Source organism: Palaemon carinicauda, chromosome 39 (assembly GCF_036898095.1).
Source record: "Palaemon carinicauda isolate YSFRI2023 chromosome 39, ASM3689809v2, whole genome shotgun sequence".
Lineage (NCBI taxonomy): Eukaryota > Metazoa > Arthropoda > Malacostraca > Decapoda > Palaemonidae > Palaemon > Palaemon carinicauda.
Window position 1 is genome coordinate 21,508,035 of NC_090763.1, and position 27,401 is coordinate 21,535,435.

At 43.0% G+C, this 27,401-nt stretch overlaps 1 protein-coding gene across 1 annotated transcript in view; it reads right to left on the reverse strand.

Annotated features, from left to right (window-relative positions):
• The window catches only part of LOC137631068 (ADAM 17-like protease), a 299,072-nt gene that overhangs the window by 51,442 nt on the left and 220,229 nt on the right, over positions 1-27,401 (reverse strand). The window contains exons 8-9 of the mRNA XM_068362674.1: positions 23,513-23,651; positions 13,844-14,079 (exon numbers count right to left, since the gene is read on the reverse strand). Coding sequence (XP_068218775.1) covers positions 13,844-14,079; positions 23,513-23,651 — 375 coding nt within the window. The remainder of the gene's footprint in view (positions 1-13,843; positions 14,080-23,512; positions 23,652-27,401) is intronic.

Consider the following 27,401-nt stretch of genomic DNA (forward strand, 5'->3'; position numbering starts at 1 on the left):
GGTAGAAAGGCCCGGTTCAGCAGTGCCACCTGTGGCGAGGGCGAACTGCTGAAAATCTACGCTGTCCGGTTAGCCTCCTTGTACAAGTCTGCCTATCCTCGCCGTAGTTTGGACCGGAGGGAGCTTAGGTGGAAGCTCCTCAGAACTGTTCCGAGCAGAGCTGCAAGTTGGCTGGAACAGTCTCTGGCCACCATTAATGTCTCCGCTGGCCGTCAGGCCACTTGGCAGGATGTTCTACACCTGTTGAGTGTTCTCGACGAGGCATCCCGTCAGCAAAGCCAGAAGGCAGAGGAGTTGGCCATCAGTCGTGTGGGACAGTCATGGCACGGCTCGTATGCCGACAGGGTTGACATGGCTGCCCCCAGCCGTTCACCTGGACCTGACAGAGCGTATTTACGCACTCCTCCTCGACCGGTCCCCAAACCTGCACCTGAGGAAGTGCGCCTGCTACCATCGCGCACCCCGGATAGATCTCCCCAATTCCAGAGGAGGTACTGTGCATGGTGCCGAAAACCAGGGCACTTTGTGTACGAGTGTCGCAGACGCCTCAACCTCTGCCTACGTTGTGGCTCGTCCAACCATCATGTGGCACAGTGTGGACGACAGGCGCTGGTTATGAATAGATCACCTGTCCAGAACACAGCTAATGCCCGCAGCCCTGGGAGGGAGACTACCTCTGTCCAGACTCCTTCAAGGTGGAGAGCAGTACCGGTGAATGCTACTCCGACCCCGTCGTCCTATTCTGGATCAACCAGTAGCCGGGAGACCCGAAGTGGGAGCGAGTCCAGTGCTCCATCTCGGACTGTGGGGAAGAAGAAGAAGAGGAGCAAGAAGGCAAAGCCCAGGAAGTCAAGAACTGAGGAGTATCATAGGGCTTTAAACACCAGGCCTTCGATGTAGAAGATGGGGCTACATCGAAGGAGGGTGTGAGTGCTAGGGTGCATGCTCCTAGTATTCCGGCGGCAGCCTCGGAAATCTCGATTTCCAAGGTTACCCCTCAACCTGAAAAAGTTATTGCACCTCCAATGGTTCTTTCAGGATTGGCCTGTGATAACCTGTCCTCGACACAGTCTAGAGCTTCTCCAACTGACTCCTCCAGGGAGAAAGCAGAAGCTGAGGCGGTATTGAAAACCCTTCGTAGGGTTAACCTGGCGCAGTTGGCTCCTGTACCACTCATGGTTGTCCCAGTGACCATGTCTGAGTTTCCATCGGGAGCGTTGGATGCTCTCATTGACTCCGGAGCTGAGGTCAACCTCCTGTCATCGAGAGTAGTACAGGATTACCAGCTGCAGATGGTACCCAACACCATTGGACTGAAGGGTTTAGGGCAAACAGGACCTAAGACCTTAGGTACTGTACTGTTGACCCCTATACTGCATGGAATGACATTCGCCCCAGGTGTGTTCTATGTGGTGCCTTCAGGGACTATGGCTGAGCATGTAGTGCTTGGTTACCAGTTCTTGAGAGCAAATGGGGTGATAGTTGACGGAGCCCGAAATCGGCTGAGCGTTGGCAGTACTCCCCAAGAGCCTCTTTGGGAGTATTATGTCCCGATACGTGGAGCCTGTTGTCAGCAAGTGATTTACGCACTTGAGGTCCACGCAGCCGATTCAATGAGGATTGCCAGTATTGAGCCAGTACTTGTTCCAGTTAGTGTTAACTTTCCTAAGGAACTTGACACGTCTTTTAGGTGCCCTGCTTGTCCGACCAACTGTTGGCCGGAAATGTATTATGATGGCGACATCATAACCCCTGGTCTGTCAAGGAAAGTTACAGCAATTCCTGGCATCCTTGAACTGAAAGACAAAAAAGCCTCAGTTTTAGTAAAGGGTTCATCTGAAGAAACTGCCAAGATCAAGAAGGGCGATCTCTTGGGGAAGGTGTTCACCATGGCAATGATGGATGCTCCTCTATCCTGCCTGATAGCACAGGAGTGTGACCTGACTCCTGAACCGAGCGTATTGGAAGAGATAGACAATCTGTCTATCTCCGACGAACTGGACTCTTCTCAGAAGGACCAGTTTTGTCAAATGCTTCGACGTCATCTTCCAGTCATCAGTACTGGTGATGATGATGTAGGAGAGTGCTCAAGCACACCAATACGCATCCACCTGTATGACGAGACGCCCATTTATTAGAGAGTTCGACGGTTTGCCAAACCTGTTGCTGACGCCATCGAGGAACAGTGCAAGGAGTTGCATGAACTGGGTATTATTGAACCCAGCATCTCTCCTTGGTCTTCACCCATTGTTCCAGTCCGAAAAAAAGGACAATAGTATACGGTTGTGTGTGGACTACCGTAGACTGAATAAGGTGACTGTCTCTGATAAGTTCCCGATGCCTAACATGGCCGACTCTGTATTTGGACTTCAAGGAGTCAAATACTTTACAACCCTTGACCTGGTTCGTGGATACTACCAGTTACCGTTGGCAGAGGACAGTAAGGAATACACGGCTTTCTCTACCGCCTTTGGACACTGGCAGTTCAGACGCTTATCGTTTGGACTGAGAAATGCACCTGCAGTGTTCCAGAGAGAAATGCAGAGTATTCTCCAAGAGTTCCCAAAAGTCAAGGTGGTTGTCTACATTGACGACATAATGATACTTGGGTCTTCTTTCGAGGAACACCTGAAACTGGTAGAACGAGTTTTGGCTACTCTCCAGAAGCACGGACTCAAGATAAAACTCTGGAAATGTTCTTGGGTTCAAGCCGAGGTCCAGTATCTTGGTCATCTGGTTGGACGTTCTGGTATGCGTAAGCTACCAGAATACATCCAGAAAGTGGAAGACTTCCCTAAACCGACCACTGTGCGTGAGCTACGGGGATTCCTGGGACTGGTCAACTTCCAACGGAAGTTTATCCCCATGTGCTCACAGATAGCCAAACCATTATCTGCGAAGACTGGAGGATGAAAATCTCAAGGAACTAGGAAACTGAAGTGGACTGCAGAAATAGACAGTGCCTTTATACGCTTGAAGGAACTGATCAAAGAGGACATTATGTTGTCATACCCTGACTACTCCGCTGATGCTAAACCCTTGGAGTTGTTTGTTGACGCTTCGGGTGAAGGTGCTGGTGCTTGTCTGTGCCAGGAGTCCTTGGAGCATCCAGGGGAGCGTCGGGTTATAGCGTACGACTCTATGACTTTCCTTGACTGCGAGACCCATTACTCTACCATTGAGCGTGAGTTGGCTGCTCTGCGATGGGGAGTGAAAACCTTCAGGGCCTTCCTCTATGGTCAGTTCTTCGTGATCCATTCTGATCACCGTCCCCTGATGTACCTTCATGACATGAAGATGGTGGACAGTCGTCTAGCATGGACACTGGAGGACCTGTCTGAATTTAACTTTATTGTTAATTACTGTCCAGGAGATCAGAATGCCGCCGCTGACTGGTTATCCCGCTGGCCCGCATTAACTGACTGTCTGTTTGCTACTGAACCTAGCACTCCCAAGTTGCCTACTGGACTGGCCTTGTATAAGGAGGTTCGTGGTGGTCCAGATTCTCTCATCTAATCCTTGGAGCTAGTCGTGAACTGCTGGACAGAAGGATCAGGTGTCGCACCCAACTCTCCGCTGAAGGGAGCCAAGCTCCGGGATGCCTTAGTTCAGCAGTTTCTGAAAGACGCCGGTTGACTAGGCTTCAAACTGGACAAGACCAGCAGGAACAGGATCAAGGCAATGAGATTTCCAGGTACAGTCCCAGCTCTGGAGTTGCTATTGGCAGCATCAAAGTTATTGAACCTGGAAATCTGGGTCCATTGGGGTCCCACTTGTCCCGTAGTCTATCGTGATCCATCCGTGACTGAGCCTCAGTGTGTGCATCTTCAGTGTCTGTCTGGAGTGCATTTTAATCCTCTGATCGAGCTCCGCAATTACGTCCCTCCAACTGACGTGATTCTGGGCCATAAGGCGGAGGTAATATCTCGTGTTCCTGACGCTGAGGGCTTGATCACTGATGATCAGGAAGCGCCGGAGGATTGTCCTGTAATCCAGTACGTGACAGAAAAGGCACCTCGTCAGTCCAGTTGTACCCATGTGTCAGCTCTCGGCAGTAGGGATAGTAATGATGCAGGAAACCTTATTTTGTGCTCTTGTTGATACAGGAGCACAGGTTTGTCTAGTAAGTGAGTCTGTACTGAGCCAACTTGGCATAGAGTACCAGGTACTGTCAGGAGAACAGCTAGAGGGGTTGACTGGTTCCTGCACCAGCATTCTAGGCTACGTCCAGTTAGAGGTGAAGTGTCCTTCTGGGTGGAGGCTACCGCTGTTTAACTATGCGGTGGTAGCTGTCAAAGACATTAACTTTTGTTTTGTTCTTGGTAGGAATATACTGGATGCAGCCTACCTGACACTGGATTCACCCCGAGAACAGTTGGTGTATGACCACACTACTGTTCTTCAGTTGTCTCCCAAGGTACTCTCAGTCTCCTCCCTGCATACCGAGACCACTGTTATGAAGGTAACTGATCCTGAATCTGATCAGGGAGTGTTCTCCGGAAATGCTCTTCTGTCCTTTAGTCAGGTGTCCAAGATCCAAGGAGATCATCGACAGATTCAATCTGTCATTAAGATGATCTACTCTGGGGTTCCTGCATCTCGAGTTCCACGCTCCTGTCTACCCTATAGGAGATGTTGGTCGAACCTGGAAGTTCACCAGGGTTTGCTAGTGAAGCGGAATCCAGACGGCTCAGTAGTCCCAGTAGTCACCTTCAATGTCCTGATTGACCTAGTTGCCGAGACACACCTCCAGAATGCTCACTGGGGTATCGGAAAAATGAGTGCAATGCTCCGTCGACTCGTCTGGCACAGATCTTTGATTAATGTAATCAGAGATATGTGCCGGACGTGTTGGGAATGTCAGACTTGTAAGGTCTCAAGGGAGGTGGTTGCCCCTCCGACCTTGAAAATAGTGACCTCTTCTCCATTTGAATTGGTTGCTATGGATCTTGTGAGTCTCCCAACAACCAGTACTGGTTTTATTGGGTGTCTGATGGTAGTCGACCATCATTCCAAGTGGGTGACGGCAGTACCCATAAGGAATAAGAGCAGTACGATATGCCAGGCGCTTGAAGACCGAGTTTTTCCTGTTATTCCTCGTGTTCCAGTCCGGATATTGACTGATAACGGCCCTGAGTTTATTTCCCAGGAATTTACTGAGTTGTTGGAGCGGTATAATATTGTACATGTGAAAACAACTCTGTATAAACCCTCTAGTAACGGTGCAGTGGAGCGAGTGAATCGTACCATTGGTGAGTTACTGAGGGTGATTTCTGGGGAATCTCGGAAATGGGACCAGTTCTTATCCCGAGCAGTTCTCAGCTACAACCATTCCCACCACACTGAGATTGGCTGTACTCCAGCTGAGAACATTCTGAAGGGTGATCACGATGTTGATAGTATCCCGTTGCTATCAGCAGAAACGAGAGACCCATGGGCTGAAGGACATCCTCGGTACAAACCGTTTAAAGAGGGTTCTCTGGTGCTTAAGAAGGTGCACCTGTTGGGACACCTTCTGACGAACAAGCTCATCCCTAGGTTTGAGGGGGTATTCCGTGTTACTAAGGTACACGAGAATAAGGTCACCTATGAGCTGCAGAGACTGCCTGATGGTGAACTGGTAAAAGCTCACCATATCCAGTTAAAGGCCTGGTTTGAACCTCCAGTTTATCTTAGGAGGCACTTTCTCTGGTATCCGAAGGGTCCTGATCCTGTAACAGAGACTCTGAATAGTCCAGAACTCATGGATGACAGTCCTGTTTCTTCTGAAGTCTCTGAGAGTTCTAGTTCTAGTAGTGATGGCGACTCCTATGGGGTGGCTGCAGTAGTGGCGTCCTACCTTCTGTCTCGAGATTGTAACAAGTCCCGACGACAGAGGAAAAGTCACCATCCTATTAGGGCTACTACTCAGCCTAAGCCCATTCTTAAGCCAGCTAGGACTTACGAGAGAAAGAAAGCACTGGATGCTTGGTTATATCCTCCGAAAATTGTGATGAGACTCCTGTGTTAAAGCCTGAATCATTTCGAGATCATTTGGTCCTCCAACTATGGGAGAACAGCCCCACTGAAATGTGTAAAACCCCTATTTTGTCTCCCGAGTCAGTGGTTCACTGTCCTGTTCCTGAATTGCCAACGCCCCAGTTCTTAGCTTCTTCTTTCCAAGAGGAAGGTATCGTTCATCCTCCGGGGAGTTGGGAATTCTGGGAAGTTTCCAGTATTCCATTATTGGAACTACCTTCTGTTGGTTCCAAGAGTTCCAGTCCAGATTGGTCAAGACCTGCTACTCTAGAAAGCCCTGTTTCTGAATCGGCAGTGTCTATTTATCCTGATAATGACTTTCTCGGCTTTTTGCCACCCGATTGTGACGACCAACTGTCGCCTGAAGATCCCACCTTTAGTGGACTTAGTCCCCCATGGACTAGGTCAAAAGGTCCTGTTCTTGACCTACCTTTAGTTCAGTCTCGAGTCCTGGAGTGGAAACCTCGTCTCACTGACCAGATGAATATTATGGAGGGGGAACCATCCTCCATTCCTGAGTCCCCTCAGAATACAAACCCTTTCCTACATTCTGATGGTGGATTAAAATACCCGGTCAGAGCTCGAGGCTGAAGTGGCACAGTCAGGTATATCTAACCTGAACGATACAGCACTGTTTGGGTCGCCCAAAACACAACGTTGCCTCGAGTCATCGACTGATTTTTCAGGATTTTTATTGTCCTCTTCTGAGTCTACGGATTCTGTCTCTGGTTTACCTCAAAGTGTGTCGATCACCCGCCGATACCAACTCTTGTGCAAGGTTATAGATCGATTGAAGACACCCAGCCTGTATCTGGAGAGTCGCCGGCTTAGCCTGTCTCCTGTGCTGCGAGAGATTAATATGGCTCGCCAGCAGATTGCTGAGTCCCGGCGCATGTCCCGAGACAGAATTTTGAGACTCAGAAGAAGAACTATAATTCTCCCACTGAATTAATCTTTGAACAGTTTTTTAAAGAAAGTTTTGATAGTAATTACCCTTTTTTGTTCTTATTAGTTATATTTTAATTCCCACATTGAGTATCTGAAAGGCTGAGAAAGGGACACATGGTGTGAGGAAATCTTTATTTAGTCACGGTTTCTTTAACTGTTGCATTTATTTTTGTACTGTAAATTGACCTTGACCGTGACAATTATAATAGATTCAATAAATTCCTTTTATCATGTAATACCTGTAGTCCAAAATCAATGAGTTTTGTATGTTTTTAAATTGATTTTGGACTACAATGAATGTAATTTTTTGACTGATCCTGAATGTATACCTGTAATACTGATGTTTTCTGTATGATATGGAAATTTTTATATTGTATATTATTGAAGCATTGTTGGGAGGAATAGACAATAATCTAACTTTTTATTTGTAAGTACTGGATCTCCATTGTGTTTAAAATGTTGGCTATTCCTATTTATTTTTGATTAAGTCATGAGTCTGTGGAAAAAAATGTATTGTATCTAATGTAAATTTATGTAATTTGATATGTAACTGAAGGAAGGGATGATGAATTAAATCTTTAGTTGATCATCCTACCCTTTTCCTGAGTTTATTTTCTGCAAGGTAATTTTTATTTTCACTTGAATGTATGAAGTTAGTGTAGGGGGTTGTTGCTAGTCGTAAGACAATGTTGAGTGGACCAAAAAAATCTAGAGGGGGGGGAATGTGGAAAAAATTAATAATAGTTGGGAAAAATACAAACCATTTCCACATATAACAAGCTTGGGTTATATATGTTTTAAAGTAACTCTCATTATCAATTCCCTTTTGTCATAATGTCTGATATTCTGCCCCAGTACTGTACTATGACATTTTATTCACTGTAAAGATTTCAATTTTTCTTAAATAGGTTTAAATGTTTTGCAAGCATAATGTATATGTATAAGGGGTATGTATATATTTTTGTTTGGTCCTACCAACTGTCTTAACAACATTTGTTTTTGCAGCACGCCCTACTCTCTGTAGGGTTTGAAAGTGTAACCAGAGTTTTGAGTAAATAGAAGTACTGTACTTTACAAGAATAGGTTCCTTCATCAAGAAAAGAAAAAAGAACAGATACGGCAAACATTTATGTTGACAGAAGTTCCCAATTGTAAGGGAAATTTACTCGAGACCACTGTATGTATATAGGAACAGAGTATCTGTCTAGTACTGCTCATAGCAATTATGAATATGGTTGATGGCCTGTTACCAGTGTGTAGTGGTGGGTGTGTCTGCTCTGTATTCATTTTTCACTGCCTGTGAACTGTAAGTACCATCACGTGTTTGAATGAATAACACCACAACCAATGTATTATAAGGCCATTGGCAATTGCTCGTGTTGTTGACAAAATTTTTGAGACATTGTTATTGTGGGCCTACAGAGACCTGCACAGCAGCGTATGCGGCTGAACTGTTCAAAGAAAAATTGTAAGTGACTTTGCAGCTTAGTGGTGAACTGGATATTGAAGGGACAGTATTGATTCAGGGGAAAGTATGGTAGCACAGTATTTTCACAGATCTATATTTTCTTATGAGTAATTTCTAGTTTGTTTATTATTTGTGGAGCTGGAGTGTAAAGGACTGATAATTTTGCCCTAAATTTGGTTATTGGAACTGACAGATAAATACTTAAAAATAAATATTTTTTCTCTTGCTTATACAATATGCAAAAGGGATGCTAATTTTTCATTTAATTGATTATTCTAATTGATATGATATTCCTAACAGTTTTCTGCAAATAAATTTTTTTTGTTTTTATGTATACAGCATTTAATTTAAGAAACCTCCCACCACGGCCCCCCTTCCCCAGCCACTGTTTTTTTAAGATCTCTTAAGTACCGTAATTTAACATAATTCTTTCCTCCCACACTGTGTCCCGTAATTAATTAAACAATATTTCCTTTCACCTAATGTTCTTATACTTGTACTTATGATCAGCAAGCAAAAGGGAGGAGAAGCAAACGGGTAAGTCAGGTTCTAGCTGGGTCCCCTTGCCCAGTATAAATCAAGGGGTGGTGCCCAGAGTTCCGTTCTCTTGACCTGTTACTTAGGTTTTTAGGGTATTCCACCATTGTATATTTATTGTGTAGTGAACGTCGGGTTGCGGTCGGCATTCGGACACTAGGCAGTTCGGGTGCTACCTCTGGCCACAGTCCGCAAACCACTACAACACCGTCAGTCCGTGCGACGGAACTCCGTCAGGTTGCGGTCGGCATTGGGACACTAGGCAGTTCGGGTGCTACCTCTGGCCACAGTCCTCAAACCACTACAACACCGTCGGTCCGCGCGACGGAACACCGTCGGTCCGCGCGACGGAACACCGTCGGTCCGCGCGACGGAACACCGTCGGTCCGCGCGACGGAACACCGTCGGTCCGCGCGACGGAACACCGTCGGTCCGCGCGACGGAACACCGTCGGTCCGCGCGACGGAACACCGTCGGTCCGCGCGACGGAACACCGTCGGTCCGCGCGACGGAACACCGTCGGTCCGCGCGACGGAACACCGTCGGTCCGCGCGAAGGAACACCGTCGGTCCGCGCGACGGAATACCGTTGGTTCGCGCCCGGGCGAACATTGGAGAGCATGTGCGCGGTTGCGCATGAGCGTAGGCGCGCGGGCACGTGGGCGTGTGGACGCGCAGGCACGTGGGCGCGCGGGTGAGCGCAGGCGGTCGGGAGACCGATGACGCATAGGCGGGCGATGACGCGTAGGCGGGCGATGGCGCGTTGACGAGCGATGGCGCATTCTGGCGAGCGATAGCACGTAGGCGATTGAAGGCGCGTTGGCAAGCGATGGCGCGTCGGCAAGCGATGGCGCGTTGGCGAGCGGTGGTACGTTAACAAAACGCTAGCGCGCAGGTGAAGAATCACGCGGGCGCGTAGGCGATTGCCAACGCGAGAGAGACTAGTGATGGTTAGCACGCATCGCGCTAACAGAAGGCGCGCAGGTGCATCAGGTAGGTGAGCGCTGAAACAAGCTGTTAATCAGGCAATCCTAGACGGTCAGAAAACCGTTGGCGCCCATTGGTGCGTGGCAGAAAAGGGCGCGCAGATGTGCGCTGGCGATTGAAGAAAGCTGGCGCACAAAAGGACAGAAGTAAAGAAGAGTGCTGGCGAGCAGGAGGAAGATCTACGGCAAGACTCAGCTTCCAGAGATCGTGGTCCACAGCAGGCGAGCGCTAGATCGCTACTGATGGTGTCCAGGGGAACTGACACACGTGGCAGATCGATGGCAATCGTTGACGCGTAGGAGATCGCTGACGAGCAGGCGAACGTTGATGCGTCTATGGTCGCTGGCGAGCAGAAGGCAACGCGTGGAAGCCTGTGCTTAGAAGAAGAGTCCTTGTCCAAGACCTGAACCGAAGTTCTAGATCGCGAGGGCGAACGTGGGCGCACAGGGCGCGTAACAGGAACCACCAGGAACAGCAGAGAAGGTCATCATGAGAGCGCTGACGAACAGGAGAGCGCTGATGAGCAGGAGAGCACCTGTGCGCTAACACTGAGCAGGAGCAGGAGAGTGCCTGTGCGCTAACAATGAGCAGGAGCAGGAGAGCGCCTGTGCGCTAACACTGAGCAGGAGCAGGAGAGCGCCTGTGCGCTAACACTGAGCAGGAGCAGGAGAGCGCCTGTGCGCTAACACTGAGCAGGAGCAGGAGAGCGCCTGTGCGCTAACACTGAGCAGGAGAGAACGCAGCAGAAAGGCGCAGGGGAACCCTGACACGCAAGGGAAGAACCCTCGTGGGAGGCAACCCTTTGCCCCGAAGGGATCGTTGTCCGTCGGGAGACTGATGTCCGTCGGAAGACCGTTGTCTGTCCGTCGGAAGACCGTTGTCTGTCCGTCGGAAGACCGTTGTCTGTCCGTCGGGAGACTGATGTCCGTTGGAAGACCGTTGCCCGTCGGAAGACGAGGTCAGACTGCTGTCCATCTGCACCAGGGGCGTAAGGTCAAGAAGGCGTTGGAGATCGATCCCCGGAGAGATCTAAAGAGGAAGGAGCTGCAGGCTGCATATGGAGATTCAAAAAGGCGCCTCTTAGCACCCTTATAGGGAGATGGGAGGCCCTTACGACGTAGCGGACGGTGAGCCTTACGGCGAAGGAGGCCAACAACAACAACAGCAGAAGAGTCCTCCGACGAGGAGTCTCTAAGAGTGTACTCTCTCGCGAACGAAAGAGAAACACTTCGTAGAAGAGACGGGTCAGCCAGTGACCTAAAAGGAGCAATCCTCAGAAGAGGGGCTCCTGCAGTTGCCCAGCCCCTTGAGCGTAACTGCAGGTGTGACCGCTCAGCACCAAGAGCATAGTCGCACGAAAAAAAGGCAAGAGAAGAACCCCCCAAAAGGGGAAAAACTCAAGCCTGGACAGGAAAAACTTCCCTCGGAAGGAAAGTTACCCACCCAAGGAGGCGAGCCTCCTGAGTGTTCTAAAATGAACTGGAGAGCTGTCAATCGTCACGGGAGTACTTCCAGAAGAAGGAGACACGCCCCTGACGAAGATCTATAGGGGAGGCAGCAACAGCCGAATCCCCAGGCCTCAACAAGACAGCTCACTCCGTTGTCACATTACAGAAACGAACTAGATCGGTAACTGTAAAAACAAAACAAAAATCATTAGTTAACATTCATTCCCCCGGGAAGGCTCCGAAGAGGAATCCCGAGGAAAAGGAACACAAGAATTACACAACAGGCACGTGCCCTCACAACCACTTACACTCACGGAAGGAGAGCTGTAACCAACACAGAATTATAACAATTATAATTATGTAACTATGTAATTATGTAAATTAAAAATGAATGAACACTAAAGAAAGAACGAAAACCCCGAAAGGAATCGTTCTACAAAGCTGAAAAATCAACAAATACAATTAGATTCATAAACTAATTGAGACAAAATGTACGGCGTAGCAACCCCCCCACACGGGAAGGAAGCTACAAAGGCGTAGTAAGTAACGTAGTAAAAGGGTGAACGACCTCAAGAGAGAGAGAGAGAAAGACCGAAGTCAAACTCGATCGCGACCCATGAAATTATACCATGGTGGCCTAACTGCCAAGGACTCCACGGAGATATCGTACACTACACACACAAGCACAAACTCTGAAAAGGAAACTTACTGATTTCTATACTCAAATATATACATAAACATGAGAAAATGTTTACATATATATTGAGTAAAAGAAAAGTAAGTGATTAAGTAAAGACAAAACAAACAATGGCTGCCAAGCGAGGACAAAGACAGAGACGTCTGTCCATGTCCGAGCCAAAAGTGAAAGTGAAGCAATTCACCGGTGTGTGAGGGGGGGAGGGGTAGCTAGCTACCACTCCCCTACCCCCCTGCTAACTAGCGCGGGGGTAATACACCCTCGTTAAATTCTAATGGCTCGCCATTTCAGCTACGCTAAAAGGTAAACCCAATGTACTGTAAATAGCGTGGTTTGTATTTCGGTTACAGAACAACTCACAATTAAGTGAATTGAAAATATGGATGAACCTCAAAATTAGCTATAGATCTGAAGACTCTAGACCACTGCAGCATACTCCCCTGGGACCAATCCAGGAGATGTCAGTAGCAGACATATCCCCCCCCCCCAAGGAGAACAAAGCAACTAAAGACCCAGCCAATGTTTTCTTAGGCGTTACCCAGTCCGACTCCCATGAATGCCCTGCTTGCTTTCTCCCCCTTAGGCAGATTGTAGAAACCTACCTGCATATTCTCATATTGAGTTACCAATCTTGGGCGTTACCCAGTCCGACTCCCACGAATGCCCCGCTTGCTCTCTCCCTCTTAGGGTAAAGATCCACCACTGCACCGGAGGCCACAACCTACACTCACCACACGGGAATGCCTGCAAACAGTCATGCCTCCAAAGCACAGTGTGTGTGTGTATCTACAACAGGTTAGACCAACCAGCTGCCGATTCCACCCCTCCCCAGCAACGAGCTTCTTGTTTCCATTCTACAATTAACAATTAACATTTACTTCCTGAAAAAAATGAATGTTTAACAGGAGCTGTCCATAAAACCATAAATAACAGCAACTGAAGTAAAGGTGAATGCTCTGCTATTGGAAAGGCCACACCCTCACCAATTGGATAACCGCATGCTATCCGAGCTTAACGACCGATTCCATCTTGTGCTGAAATAAGTCATGTAAGAACAACAACTCTTTCTTTTTCAGATATAAGGTGCACACCATAGATTTGTATAACCACATAATTCGCCAATGGTACGTTACCTTGCTCTTCATTATTTTGCCATATCACTAAATACTTTTGTCCAAGTGTTATACTCTTACATTTAGCAGCCATAATTCACACAAAAACAAACTAACACTAGCATGAATACCTTAATGGGGACATAGGCTCTTCTTACGAAAGCTAAAGAGGTATGACAACAAAATGCAGATTCATGGATTGATTGGTCTGGAAAGATCACAATCAAAATAAAGCTGCTGAGAGATATGTTGTCCTGGGATATGAAGATAGACCGATCCTCAATTATGATTTAAATAGTTTAACCTGACTACTCAGATAAGATATTCAACTCTCACATGCCTGGCCAGAAGGATGCTAATAGAGATTAGAATGAGAAAGGAAGAAAGATCTATTAGTTACAAAATTGGTAGATAAGGAAGGAGTAGTATGAAGACCAATAGGATAATCATGAATAATAGGCAAATATTAAAAAACAGACCATATAGATACTCTGGAAGAAAGTATATGCTATAAGTCAGAAAGATCTCATTATACATCTAATCCTGTATGTATAAAAGCTGAAGTACTATACACTCATTTAATATGAACACAACATATACAGGATCATTAAAGAAAAATATGAACTTACTTTGTTATTGATATCATATCCAGACACTGAATATGTATACATTAGGTAAGAACCTCCTTGGCTAGCACTTGGGCTACACTCTGGACGATCTGGGTCATGCTCTGAACCCCAGTTGTGTCCAAATTCATGTGCTGTTACAAGATCAGCCTCACGAGTTATAACTCTCTGTCCATAATGGTTCCTAGATGAACTAAGTCCTGAATTCAAATATAGGGTGTGACCATTCTTGAAATATTCTGGAAAAAAAAATAAAAATCTCAGTTTGCATGAAGTAGAATTCAGGGGCCAACATAAAACAACTATGTTTAGCTGAAAGTATCTTTGTTCAACATGACTGATAAAAAAATAAATGAAAAAACAGTAAAGACAATAAAATATCAATCCCATGCATTAATGAAATTGACAAGTGAAAAGGTAATAAAAGGAATATTGTGCTTCAGCATTAAAAAGAATAAACAATTGCATAATTATTGATAAACATACAATTTATCTATTTTGCCAATTTAAACTTAATTCACTGTATATTCTATCCATAATCTCCCACATAGCACTCTCAAAATGTGTGTTATAAAAATAACCTAATTCTTACATGGATTTTAAAATGACCTCCTGTGCAATGCAATTTAATTGATCTTACAATAGATCCAAATGGACTATAAGGCATTGAAAAATCTTTATCTGATTATAAACTATGCACTCTAGTAATTTGTTCTGGCACAAATAGTACAAATCTTCATGGATTTTAAAATGACCTCCTGTGCAATGCAATTTAATTGATCTTACAATAGATCCAAATGGACTATAAGGCATTGAAAAATCTTTATCTGATTATAAACTATGCACTCTAGTAATTTGTTCTGGCACAAATAGTACAAATCTTCATCCTTTACATAGGATAGAATTATCAGTGATGCTGGAGTATACGGCTATTAAACTTTTATTACGAAGTGTAAACATGTGGCCGGGAGCGGGGAAGCCCCTAGAGGAACGAGAATGCTTCCCCCCAAGGAAGAAGGCCTTATGCTCTGATTTACAAGTTAAAGATGCCTGAGTCTCATGGCCCAGCTTGGGTCTGCAAGGCTCACCCTCCGAGGAGTTGTTAGTGACAGCGCTGGCTTCAAAGAACTACAAGCGTGTGTTTCTGGTCCTACGACGGACATATTCAGCTTTTCCCTTCAAAGGCATAAAAGTCTTTCCTTTTTGGGGTCCTCCCTTCAAAGCCACCCACCATTATTCCAGTCTTAGTATTGCCTTACAAGACTAGAGACATGCTTAGTGATAGCATGTCTCCCATGCGTCCTTCCCTAATGGACAAGCACGCTACCTGTTTTTGAGAAGTTTGCTTCTTTTGTGGGCGAACAACGTCTCCTAATACAAGCACACATCTAAACGCACTAGCTCTTCTGAGTGTATGAGTTAACAAACTGACTTGTCCCCACTGAACAACCCTTCCTCTCCTGGGCCTGTAATAGTATCGTGTTCTACTCCATCACATGCCCCACATACTCAATCACCTGTTACTCATAAAAAGTAATGATCTTTGCGCCATTCCAAATAAGGATTCTTAAGTTTCTAAGGAGTTCAAGACTGATTATGGCTTTTGGGGATTTTTGCCCCCTGACTTTGATGACAGAATATTACCTGAGGGTGGTTTCTTGCAGATTTAGTTTTGAAATAATAAATCTAAATGTAAAGTTGCTAATAAATATTAGTACTGTACTGTATGTTATTTTTAGTTTATAAATTGTTCCGCTAATCAGCCATTTAATTGTCTCACATTTTGTGTTGCAGGTTTGTGCAATAAAGTGCAAGCCCAGTACAGAACAGTTTCCATCAGAGATCTCTTAAATAAGTAAGTCTCAGGTCTCTGCCTCTTACCATATCAATGACCTGAAGTGATCTCTGCCTCTTAACGGGTCATTTTAGTGAGACTACATGATAAAGCCTTGTTATGCTAATACAAAGAAGAAAGGTGACCACACTGTATCAGATGTAAACATGGAGAGTAGATAGTCTTAAAAATGACCAAGTGGTTGCCATAAGATTTTAGTATTTAGAGAAAGTAATCATGCTAGTTTTCCAGTGTATGATTTATTGGTGCTATATACTTGTCTAAATGTTTCTAAATGGCATGAATTTGAATAAAAAGCATTTCCTGTAGATACTACCATGTCTTACGAGTGCATTCTAATTACATAAAACTGAGTGGAATGTTTGACAAGAACGTTAGGAAGTGTGTTGCTACTTGTGTGTCAGTAAGTGGTGAATAACAGCCAGCCAATGTTTAGTGTTGTGTGTGTATTTGTATTGTAGGACTGGACCACAAAATTAACTTTATATTGTTGTACTGTCTATTTGATTTAAGAAGTGTTATCCTGGGTAAAGTGAGCTTGACCAGTTAATGAGTGACAACAAAATGGCACACCTGACATTCTTAGATTACACTAATACCTCTAGATATAAAATCAATTTATTCCGTAGTGGCTTTCGTATATTGAGTTTTTTGTATAATGAAGGCTGTTATACATGCAAATAACCTAATTCATTCCAAGAATGAACACTTAACTTTACAAAACACATTAACAAATGGCAGAAAACATTAACACTTAACTTCATGAAAAACTTATACCAGGGTAATTGAATTTCTTTTTTTTTTTTTTTTTTTGCCTTTTTCTAATTTTTTAATTTTTTTTTACTTTACGTTATGTACTATCTAAATTTCATCAATTTCTTCATCATCTCTACTTTTCTGTTTTTTCAGATCACTTTGACCTTTACCTTAGCCTACTAAAAGGCCTCTAAAAAATAATGATCCAAGGAAGCTTGTTTCTGCCTGCTTTATAAAATGTTCAAGAAATGAAGCAGGCAAATGTCATTACTTTTCAGAGTTTCTTTACTATGAATTCTGCCATTTCATGATAATGATATAGCATCACCTTAATTTTTTCTGTTGTCATAGTTGTAGCTATGTCCTCCTCCTCCTCCTTGCTGCTAGAGAACTATTCATGAACGACGTTCACTTGCATGGTCTCCAACTCATTCAGGTCATCCATCGTAAGCTCCTCTTGGTGCTAATTGAGCTCATTAATGTCCTCCTCATTCACAACCAGCCCAATGGGCCTTCCAAGTGCAACGATTTCCTGAACCTCACATTGCGGAACAGGTTCAGGACCGTCAGCAGTTTTGGCTTCAGCTAAGCCTAAGTCGAATCAGTCCACAGCTTCTTCAACGATGAGTTCAAGGTGCGCCTTGAAACCTCTTACCAAGCTTGTTAAATGAGTCGGAGGCATATCACAATATCGAAATGCTCCTTCTAAAATTCACGCACTGTGAGGTTTGTGCTAACAGTGATTTTGAAACATCTCCTGAAGAGATATTTTGTATAGAGCTCCATGGGGTGGAGGTGAGGGGTGGTGTTAGGTGGAATAAAGGAATACTCCAGAAGGATATCTTCCTCAAGGCCAGGAGGGTGAGTAGGGGTGTAGTCCAACACCAGCAGACATTTCAGAGGGAGGTGCTTCTCTTCCAAATATCTTTTGAACAGTCGGACCAAAAAAGAGGCTTACCAACTTTACAAAGAACAGTCTGGTTACCTAAGCTTCCACATTAGCCCACCACATCACCAGAGGCTTCTCCTTGAGCACTTTGTGGGACTTTTCGGCTTGAGGGGTCTCCGAATGATACACTAGGAGGGATTTGACCTTACAATCCCCACTGATGTTTGCAGAGTGCAAGGGTAAGCCTGTCCTTCATAGGCTTATGTCCGAGCAGCTTCTTCTCTTCCCCCGTGATGTAGTTCCGTAGAGGCATTTTTTCGAAAAAAAATCCCAGTTTCACCACAGTTGAAGATGTATTGGGACTATAGCCTTACTGTAAAGTCAACTCGTCGAACGTCTTAACAAAGGCTTCGGCCGCTTTCGTGTCCGAGATAGTAGGCTCCCCATGCCACACCACTGAATAATGCCAGACACACACTTGAATTTTTCAAACCACACACGTGAAGCTTTGAACTCTGGGGGTGCTTGTTGTGATGTCCCTTCTCCTGCATTGTCTTTGGCCTGAGCACACACAAGACCACTGAAAATGGCTCTGGTGGCCTTGCGGCAGAGTATCGTCTCAGTGATTATGTCTTCAGCAATTCCTTGTCCTTAAGACAGAGGAGAAGCAGTCTCTCTATCTCATTGTTGATGTGGCTCCTTTTACTTGAAAAGACAGTCATGCCCTTAGAAGGTGTTGCTGCTTTGATGGCTTCTTTCTGCCTAAGGATGGTGCCACATTCCTTAGCGATCACATTTAACCAAATGCCAGCCTCATATTTCTTGATTATCTCAAGCTTCGTCTCAATAGAAAGCATCCTCTCCTTCTTTCCTTGAACATCAGGAACATTCTTGGGACCCATGGCTAATACTGTACGAGTTGAATAACACAACAGGATGACTAAGCAAAATCACCAACACGAATTTAATGTGAACGATAGTGCTGCCGAAACAAAATATTCTAGGAGAGCCGGTATGTAGAAGCATGATGGGAAAGATGCTAACCAATAGGAGAGCAGGATCTTATGGCAGTAACTAGTATCAGGGTAGGGAGATAACCAATGGGAGAGCAGGATGATGGTGGCGAGTTTACAGTTCTGCCCCATGTGAATTCCAAAATTATTTTCTCGGCGGCCCAGCGAATCTCACTTCGTATCATGAATTTTTCGTATACAGAAACTTCTGTATCAAGAGGTATTACTGTATGTACAAATAAAACCTGTGACATGGGCATACACTACAGTGGGTGTTCTTATAATTATTCTTATGTAATTGTAACTTGTCTCCCCATTCCAGATGTATTTGAACCCAACCTTGATATCTCTACATTTCTGTATGTAATTCCCATTTGTCATTGTATTTATAGATGTATAATCACATGTTATTTTCAATCTTTATATTTTGATATGCGAGAAATATTTAGCAAAAGGTAAGGTGTATGTTGCGTTTATGGATCTGGAGAAAGCGTATGATAGAGTTGATAGGGAAGCAATGTGGAATGTGATGAGGTTATATGGAGTTGGTGGAAGGTTGTTGCAAGCAGTGAAAAGTTTCTACAAAGGTAGTAAAGCATGTGTTAGGATAGGAAATGAAGTGAGTGATTGGTTTCCGGTGAGAGTGGGGCCGAGACAGGGATGTGTGATGTCGCCGTGGTTGTTTAACTTGTATGTTGATGGAGTGGTGAGAGAGGTGAATGCTCGAGTGCTTGGACGAGGATTAAAACTGGTAGACGAGAATGACCATGAATGGGAGGTAAATCAGTTTTTGTTTGCGGATGATACTGTATTGGTTGCAGACACAGAAGAGAAGCTTGGACGATTAGTGACAGAATTTGGAAGTGTGTGTGAGAGAAGGAAGTTGAGAGTTAATGTGGGTAAGAGTAAGGTTATGAGATGTACGAGAAGGGAAGGTGGTGCAAGGCTGTCATGTTGAATGGAGAGTTACTTGAGGAGGTGGATCAGTTTAAGTACTTGGGGGTCTGTTGTTGCAGCAAATGGTTGAGTGGAAGCAGATGTACGACAGAGAGTGAATGAAGGTTGCAAAGTGTTGGGGGCAGTTAAGGGAGTAGTAAAAAATAGAGGGTTGGGAATGAATGTAAAGAGAGTTCTATATGAGAAAGTGATTGTACCAACTGTGATGTATGGATCGGAGTTGTGGGGAATGAAAGTGATGGAGAGACAGAAATTGAATGTGTTTGAGATGAAGTGTCTAAGGAGTATGGCTGGTGTATCTCGAGTAGATAGGGTTAGGAACGAAGTGGTGAGGGTGAGAACGGGTGTAAGAAATGAGTTAGCAGCTAAAGTGGATATGAATGTGTTGAGGTGGTTTGGCCATGTTGAGAGAATGGAAAATGGCTGTCTGCTAAAGAAGGTGATGAATGCAAGAGTTGATGGGAAAAGTACGAGAGGAAGGCCAAGGTTTGGGTGGATGGATGGAGTGAAGGAAGCTCTGGGTGATAGGAGGATAGATGTGAGCGAGGCAAGAGAGCGTGCTAGAAATAGGAATGAATGGCAAGCGATTGTGACGCAGTTCCGGTAGGCCCTGCTGCTGCCTATGATGCCTTAGATGACCGCGGAGGTAGCAGCAGTAGGGGATTCAGGATTATGAAGCTTCATCTGTGGTGGATAATGTGGGAAGGTGGGCTGTGACACCCTAGCAGTACCAGCTGAACTCGGTTGAGTCCCTTGTTAGGCTGGGAGGAACGTATAGAGTAAAGGTCCCCTTTTTGTTTTTGTTTCTTTGTTGATGTCGGCTACCCCCCAAAATTGGGGGAAGTGCCTTGGTATATGTATGTATGTATGTATATTTTGATATTTTTTGTCGATGATTTACTGATGACCAGAGAGATACTATTTTCATGTTAGTTATTTTGCAAAATAAAATTTTTTTTACAGTTTTTTTATTTAATTTCATAATCTCACCATGATCATCTATCATTTTTCAAATCAATAAACTGAAACTTTTGTAATTCAATGCACTAAAACAAGAAAAAACTCACCTGAGGTTCATGTTACTTATTGGGTCCCCTTACTAAGAACCATTATCATATTGCTCCCTGGGCCCAGCTAGTTAGTAAGTCAAGATTGGATTAGTTAACCTAATAGTAAGTCTGCATGCCATAGCCAACTGTAGCTCATTAGCCATAAGTGTCAGAATCTGAGTCGGTACTCAAAAGAGGACAAGGAATAGGAGTAGGAGGAGAAGGAAAAATGCACACGTTTTTTCCTCTTTGCAACCCTCCCATTTGGTTTTGCAAGAAGAGAAGTCAAAGTCTCGTCAACCATCGACAATGCTGCACCCAAGAGAGCAGAAACTACACAGGTTGCTTCAACAGAAACTATAATATTGGGAAACACCGTCACATGGAAGGAGGGTAGGCACAATAATATGGGGTCGTGATGCGGACACAAGGTAGGTCACAGACATACAGGAAAAGGAGTCCAGTCCCAAGGGTGTGGGTAATGGGCACAGGGGAAAGGATGGTAAACATTGGCGTGACCAGATCAGAGGTAAGGCAACACTAGAAACCCTGGCAACATACCATTTTGGCCTTGGAACTGTCAACGCCTAACCTTAGGTGTGACACACTCGTGCCAGAACTTCTCTTGCTTGCACTTGTGTGACAGAACGAGCCTTTACAGTCCTAGGGACATCACTGGAGTCACTGACACATCAACCATGCCTTCACCACAGGCAATCACCCAGTGAGACACTGGCTGGAGACACTAGGGGATAAAGTAGCCTTAGCTACCAGCTCCCACAATAAGATCATAGAGGGCCTACCTGAGAAACCTAAGGCAACCAAAGCCTACCATAGATCAAACTCGTTTGTACAGCAACAGGAAAAGACCCTCTAACTTCCGATTGGGTATGGCAAACACTGGGGTAAACCCCACACGCTACCATAACCTGAAAAGCTTGCCAGTGTAGTTCTGAGGTGATCCTTGCCAATGTAGCTCTGAGGGCTCCTTGCTAATGACGCATACTACCCTAGGGACCAAGGCGGGGGCGTGTGCACAGGAGTGACAGTAGCAGACTCGCTTAATGAGATAAAGGAAGAGGCAAAAGACCTTCTCGGTGTCACTAGGGGCATTGCCAGGGCAGATCTTAGAGAAGGCTTAGCTCTCTTTTCCACATCGTGGCATACTTCTGCCACTGCACAAGAACTCGGAACACAGGGATCATTGTGAATAATCATGCCCTCTATATGAAGCACAGAAAGTGAGTGGATCTACAACAGGTTTACCCAAAAACTGGCTGCAACGTCCACCCCTTACCCAGAAAGTACAAATTTCTTGTTTCACATCCATATCACAGAAAGATAAAAAAAGTTTGGTAAGGCTACAACAGTAAGTCAGTACACATTGTGACCGAAAACAAAAGTAAAGAGCTTCCAACATGTAAGGGGCTGGGCTTCTTGCCCACACTCACTACCTGTCATTACCTACCCCAATAAAAAAATTCAGTGGCCATTTCAGTTTGTTCTCTGTTTTAAAAGATGAAAGTTTTGTAAACACATAAGAACAAATATTACTTATAACTTAATCTATTTTTTGTGCTGCAAATCTCATTTGTAACCTGCAACCTTAAAAATAAAAGAAAATAAAACACCATTTCAGTGTATTCATGTATGGTTTTTCCAGATCTGTCTGTTACCTGTCTGAATAGTGGGGTTGAGAGGTGGAAACAAAGTTAAAAATAATACAGAAATGGGTTTGTATGTTAAGATATATTTTGACCAAATTGTTTTAACACAAACCTATCAATTTTTAATATAAATTAAGTTGCCCCATAATTTTTAACATAGTCTAAGTAACAACATAGTAGCATAGAGCTTTGCTGGTGAAACCCCCAGACTGAGTGAAAGGACTTGTTAAGAACAAAGGAAGCTTTAGGAATAGAATACAAGTACATACAGAATGCAGTTTCATCACTAAACACGGGATCATGTGAAGAACTGGAACCTTAGCACTACAGAATATAATACATGAGCATATGGAAATGAGATGAGTCACGATAGAATGGAGGTCTTTTAGGAGTTAAAGCATTTCTGTTACCTTAGAGAAACAATGGACTGAAGTAAGAGTTGAAAAAGAGTAAGAAAGGGAGTAACTGAAGCATGGATGAAATTAAGAAATGAAGACTATTGGAAAAAATGTGCCATTACTTGAGAAAACAGTCTTATAAAAGTGTGTGCTATTCAATGCAGCAAAAACATGGGCAGTGACTAAGAAAATATAGGTGGTTTTGAAATGGTTTGATTGTAGAATACCATATATGTGCTGTATATGAAAAAATGGGTGATGATGAAAAACATACAAAATATTTCCCTATAAGAGCAAGGTCTAATGAGTATGTTACAATCCACATTCTGAAAATATTAATAAAATTATTCATAAAATTTGTTATAATTGTAATCTTAAGTACATAACATATTTAGGGCTTACCAACAAAAATCATACTCACACATTAACTGATCACTTCATCTGGAAAATTTCATCGCAACCACTGTATTATGGAAATGGTATTTCAACAGTGACTACTGTCTTTATATTACAATAAATAATAAAACTACATTGAAATGTCTTTAAAATATGTCTGACAATTACTGTACAGTTAAAATTTACATCACAACACGACTTTACAGCAATACATTTCTAATTCTGGAAACTTCAAGAAAACTTATTATGACGTCCCATTTTATAAAATACTTATTTGCCAAGAATAGAATGCGAGTATCTAGGATAATGATAAAAAGGTGAAAAATCCTGTTCCATAGACATGCAGTGGATTCTTTGGGGATGCATTATGGAAGTCATGCACAACAAAGAGGAATTCTGTGCAGTAAAAACTAATGAATGACCACTAAATATTCATAACAGTAATTAGCCCTAAATCTATTAATGAAGGAAATACTAAAATTTACTTTAGCACTGAATTTGTGTCTTTTAAAAATTACCAGTCAGTGGTCAATTAATTTCAAAAAGGTCTATTTATCTTTTATATCTTGCAATGTGAATTAACACAAATTTCCTATCAGAGCACAACATCAATTCAAATTATTCCAAAATCTGCAATTTCACAATCCATTAATATGATAAGGGAATCTAGTGTCAGAAATATCAGTACCCACCTGGAGTGCAGATACCACCAACAGAATTCCTGCGAGGGGACCCTACATAAGCAAGGCCTAGGATTCCCCCTTCAAATTTTATGTCCGTGAAGAGATGAGCCAAGCAATAATCTTTATGAGAATATTCTCGGCTAAAGACCTTAAGAGAGAGGAGACAGCAAAAGACCGTTTACCAGAAGCTCACGAGTGAAGCATCAACTGTTATATGTAACCCCATGCTTAGCACAATTTACACAAAAGCAAGCAATTTATTAGTCTGCAAACCAAAGCATCTTCAATAAACTAAAGGATAGTAAATGTTAGCCTCAAATCAAAGAACAAATTATTTTGATGAAACTCACAATGTTCATAATACTTCACTCTCATGGCTGTTCAAATGCAGACGTAAATTAAAAATTTACGGTTTCCTTTTATGGCAAAATGCTTCACCCTCTAGTCTGTTCAATTTTCTAATCTCGCTAAGGGGGAGGGGGGGGGGGGGCAGGTAGAAAATCAGTTGTCAGATCTACAGGTAAGTAAGGTGCTTTAAGTTCTTCCCACAGAGATAATACTTCTTACCCACAGAGATAATACTTCTTACCCACAGAGATAATACTTCTTAAGAAAATTTGCTTTAGACCCTGGGAGTCAAGGAAGAAAGTTTGCTTCTTTAGTACACCTGTTTACTTATTTCTTTATAGGATTTTCAATCCTGATTCTATTCACGCTCCCAAATATGCATATTTTTTCATAAGTCATATCATCTTCCAAGTCACTTATCTTTTGAGAGAACACAAAAAAGTTGTTAATAATTTTGTTTTATTTATCTATTTTTTCATCAATACATAAATCATAAACCTTTTTTAAAGCTTAGACACACAAAACTCTCATAAAAGTATCAAGAACAATTACTCGAGAACCAGGCTTATTTTAACACACACAATTCATCCATAACTTTGCTAATACAGCATCAAATTTTGTTTCCAAAAGTATAAGGAAAATTATATCAAAACTATGTTTATAACACCACACATTTTTGGACATATTTCCTTGGCCTTCAGTAGTAGGTGAAGGCATTTGTGGGAGTCATGTATGCTGTCGTTACTTATCCTTTAATGATATTGACAGCAACCTTTTAAATCCTCTTATTACTATTACTATTACATGCTAAACTACAACTCTGGCTGAAAAACCAGAATGCTATAAGCCCGAGGGCTCCAACAAGGAAATTAGCCCGGTGAGGAAAGGAATAAGGAAACTACAAGAAAAGAAATTAACAATTAAGATAAAATATTTTAAGAACAGTAACAACATTAAAATAAATATTTCATATAAAAACTATAAAAACTTAAAAAAACAAGAAGAAGAGAAATAAGATAGAATAGTGTGCCCCAGTGTACCCTCAAGCAAGAGAACTCTACCCAAGACAGTGAAAGATCATGGTACAGAGGCTATGGCACTATCCAAGACCAAAGAACAATGGTTTAATTTTGGAGTGTCCTTCTCCTAGAAGAGCTGCTTACCATAGCTAAAGTCTTTTCTACCCTTACCAAGAGGAAAGTAGCCACTAAACAATTACACTGCAGTAGCTAACCCCTTGAGTGAGGAAGAATTGTTTGGTAATATCAGTGTTGTCAGGAGTATAAGGACAGAGGAGAATATGTAAAGAATAGGCCAGACTATTCGGTGTATGTGTAAGCAAAAGGAAAATTAGCCATAACCAGATGGAAGGATCTAAAGTAATACTATCTGGCCAGTCAAAGGACCTAACAACTCTTTAGCGGTAGTATCTCAATGGGTGGCTGGTGCAAAGTATATAGACCCTAAACTTAGAACTGGGCAAGAAATATGCCACATCTTCATTTATAATAATGAAACTTAAGTTTTAATCATGAATAGATGAAATAAGATTTACATTTCAAGAAATGAAGACCACTGTACTTCAATAGACCCCAGAAAGTTGATGATTTCCATGAATAAAAATTGGCAATGTGTGATATTTGTACCAGCCACACCAAGGTGATCTTAGACAGTTGACCAGACTGTAGTCAAGTATTAAATTAATCTGGAGGTTGATGGCAACCATATAGGCATAATTATGCCATAGTTTCTTGGGCTTTTCAGTTTTCTAGTCACATTTACGACCTTCAGAAGTTTATCTACTCGCGTTCCAAATTTCTTCTCTTTTAAATTTTAGGTTATTTAACATTTTAATATGGAATCTCTTCTTGAATTACTAAGAATGACAGTAAGTGGTTCAAGCATATTTGTGAAGTGAAGGGTCTTTGACAGGCTGGTGGCCTCATGTGTTCGCCACATATCGATGCTTTAAACAGTTGTTCCAGCTCCATTGAAGACATTTCCCTATTTTAAAGGACTCGGGTTTGTACAGCTAGAAAAAATTAGTCTTATAATTTGTTCATCAAATGTAATTAACTAGCGTAGTCTTCTGTCAATTTTCCCCTGTACAAAAAGCTAATTTACTTTCATGTTTTGAATAGTACATCAGTTAGCTATCAGCTGAATGTATTATTATTATTATTACTTGCTAAGCTACAACTCTAGTTGAAAAAGCAGAATGCTATAAGCCCAGGGGCTCCAGGGAAAATAGCCCAGTGAGGAAAGGAATAAAGGAAAAATTAAATATTTTAAGAAGAGTAACAACATTAAAATAAATATCTCCTATATAAACTATATGAATTTTAACAAAACAAGAGGAAGAGAAATTATATAGAATGGCATGCCCGGGTGTACCCTCAAGCAAGAGATTTCTAACCCAAAACAGTGGAAGACCATGGTACAGAGGCTATGGCACTACCCAAGACTATAGAACAATGGTTTGATTTTGGAGTGTTCTTCTCCTAGAAGAGTTGCTTACCATAGCTAAAGAGTTTCTTCTACCCTTAGCAAGAGGAAAGTGGCCACTGAACAATTACAGTGCAGTAACCACTTGGGTGAAGAAGAATTGTTTGGTAATCTCAGTGTTGTCAGGTGTATGAGGACAGAGAAGAATATGTAAAGAATAGGTCAGACTATTCGGTGTATGTGTAGGCAAAGGGAAAATGAACCTTGACCAGAGAGAAGGATCCAATGTAGTACTGTCTGGCCAGTCAAAAGATGCCATAACCCTCTAGTGGTAGTCTCTCAACAGGTGGCTGGTGCCCTGGCCAACCTACTACCTCCTAAGATGACTTTTTAGCACAGCACATTCCTCAAAATAATAAAACAAAACACAATCCTTGTTTTGGTGTTGAAATAATTAATTTTAAGAAATTTATATTTTTCCATTATACAAATCTGAATCCTTTAAATAGGGAATACGTTTTCAGTGAACACTGGAACGGCAGTTGAAATTGTTAACACAGTAGTTAAAAATAGGTGATGAGCACAGATGAGAAGCCAAGCCCCTCCATCTGTCAGAAGTTCAGCACTTTTGACTTTGAGCTCAGGACTGAGAGGGGGTTGAGGTGGGAAGTTTAACATCAAACAACTCAAATTTGTATAGCTAGGAAAAATACAAATTATTTCTAAAATTTGTTATTTGCTCCTACGTGTAAATAAATCTTTCGTCCTTCAAAATATTGTAGGGAAAATCACTAATTGGTGGGTAAAATGTCCCTCTAGAACCAAACTGGTTGCTTTCTTTTCTTCCTTGGATATGCCAGACTCATTGGTCCTGTAAGGGAGTGAGGTAGATTTCCAGCAACCTATTAGCCCATCATAAGAATGAATAGGTTGATGGGGCCTGGCCAGTATTTGGTCAATGAAGTAATCTTCCCCCCAAAGGGGATATGTAGTCTAGATGTAAATACCTGTAGCATGATGGCCAAAGATAATATCCATTCCACCCTCCATAAAGGGAGGATGTGGAGACCTACTTCTTACAGTCCATTCTAATAAGAATGGAACT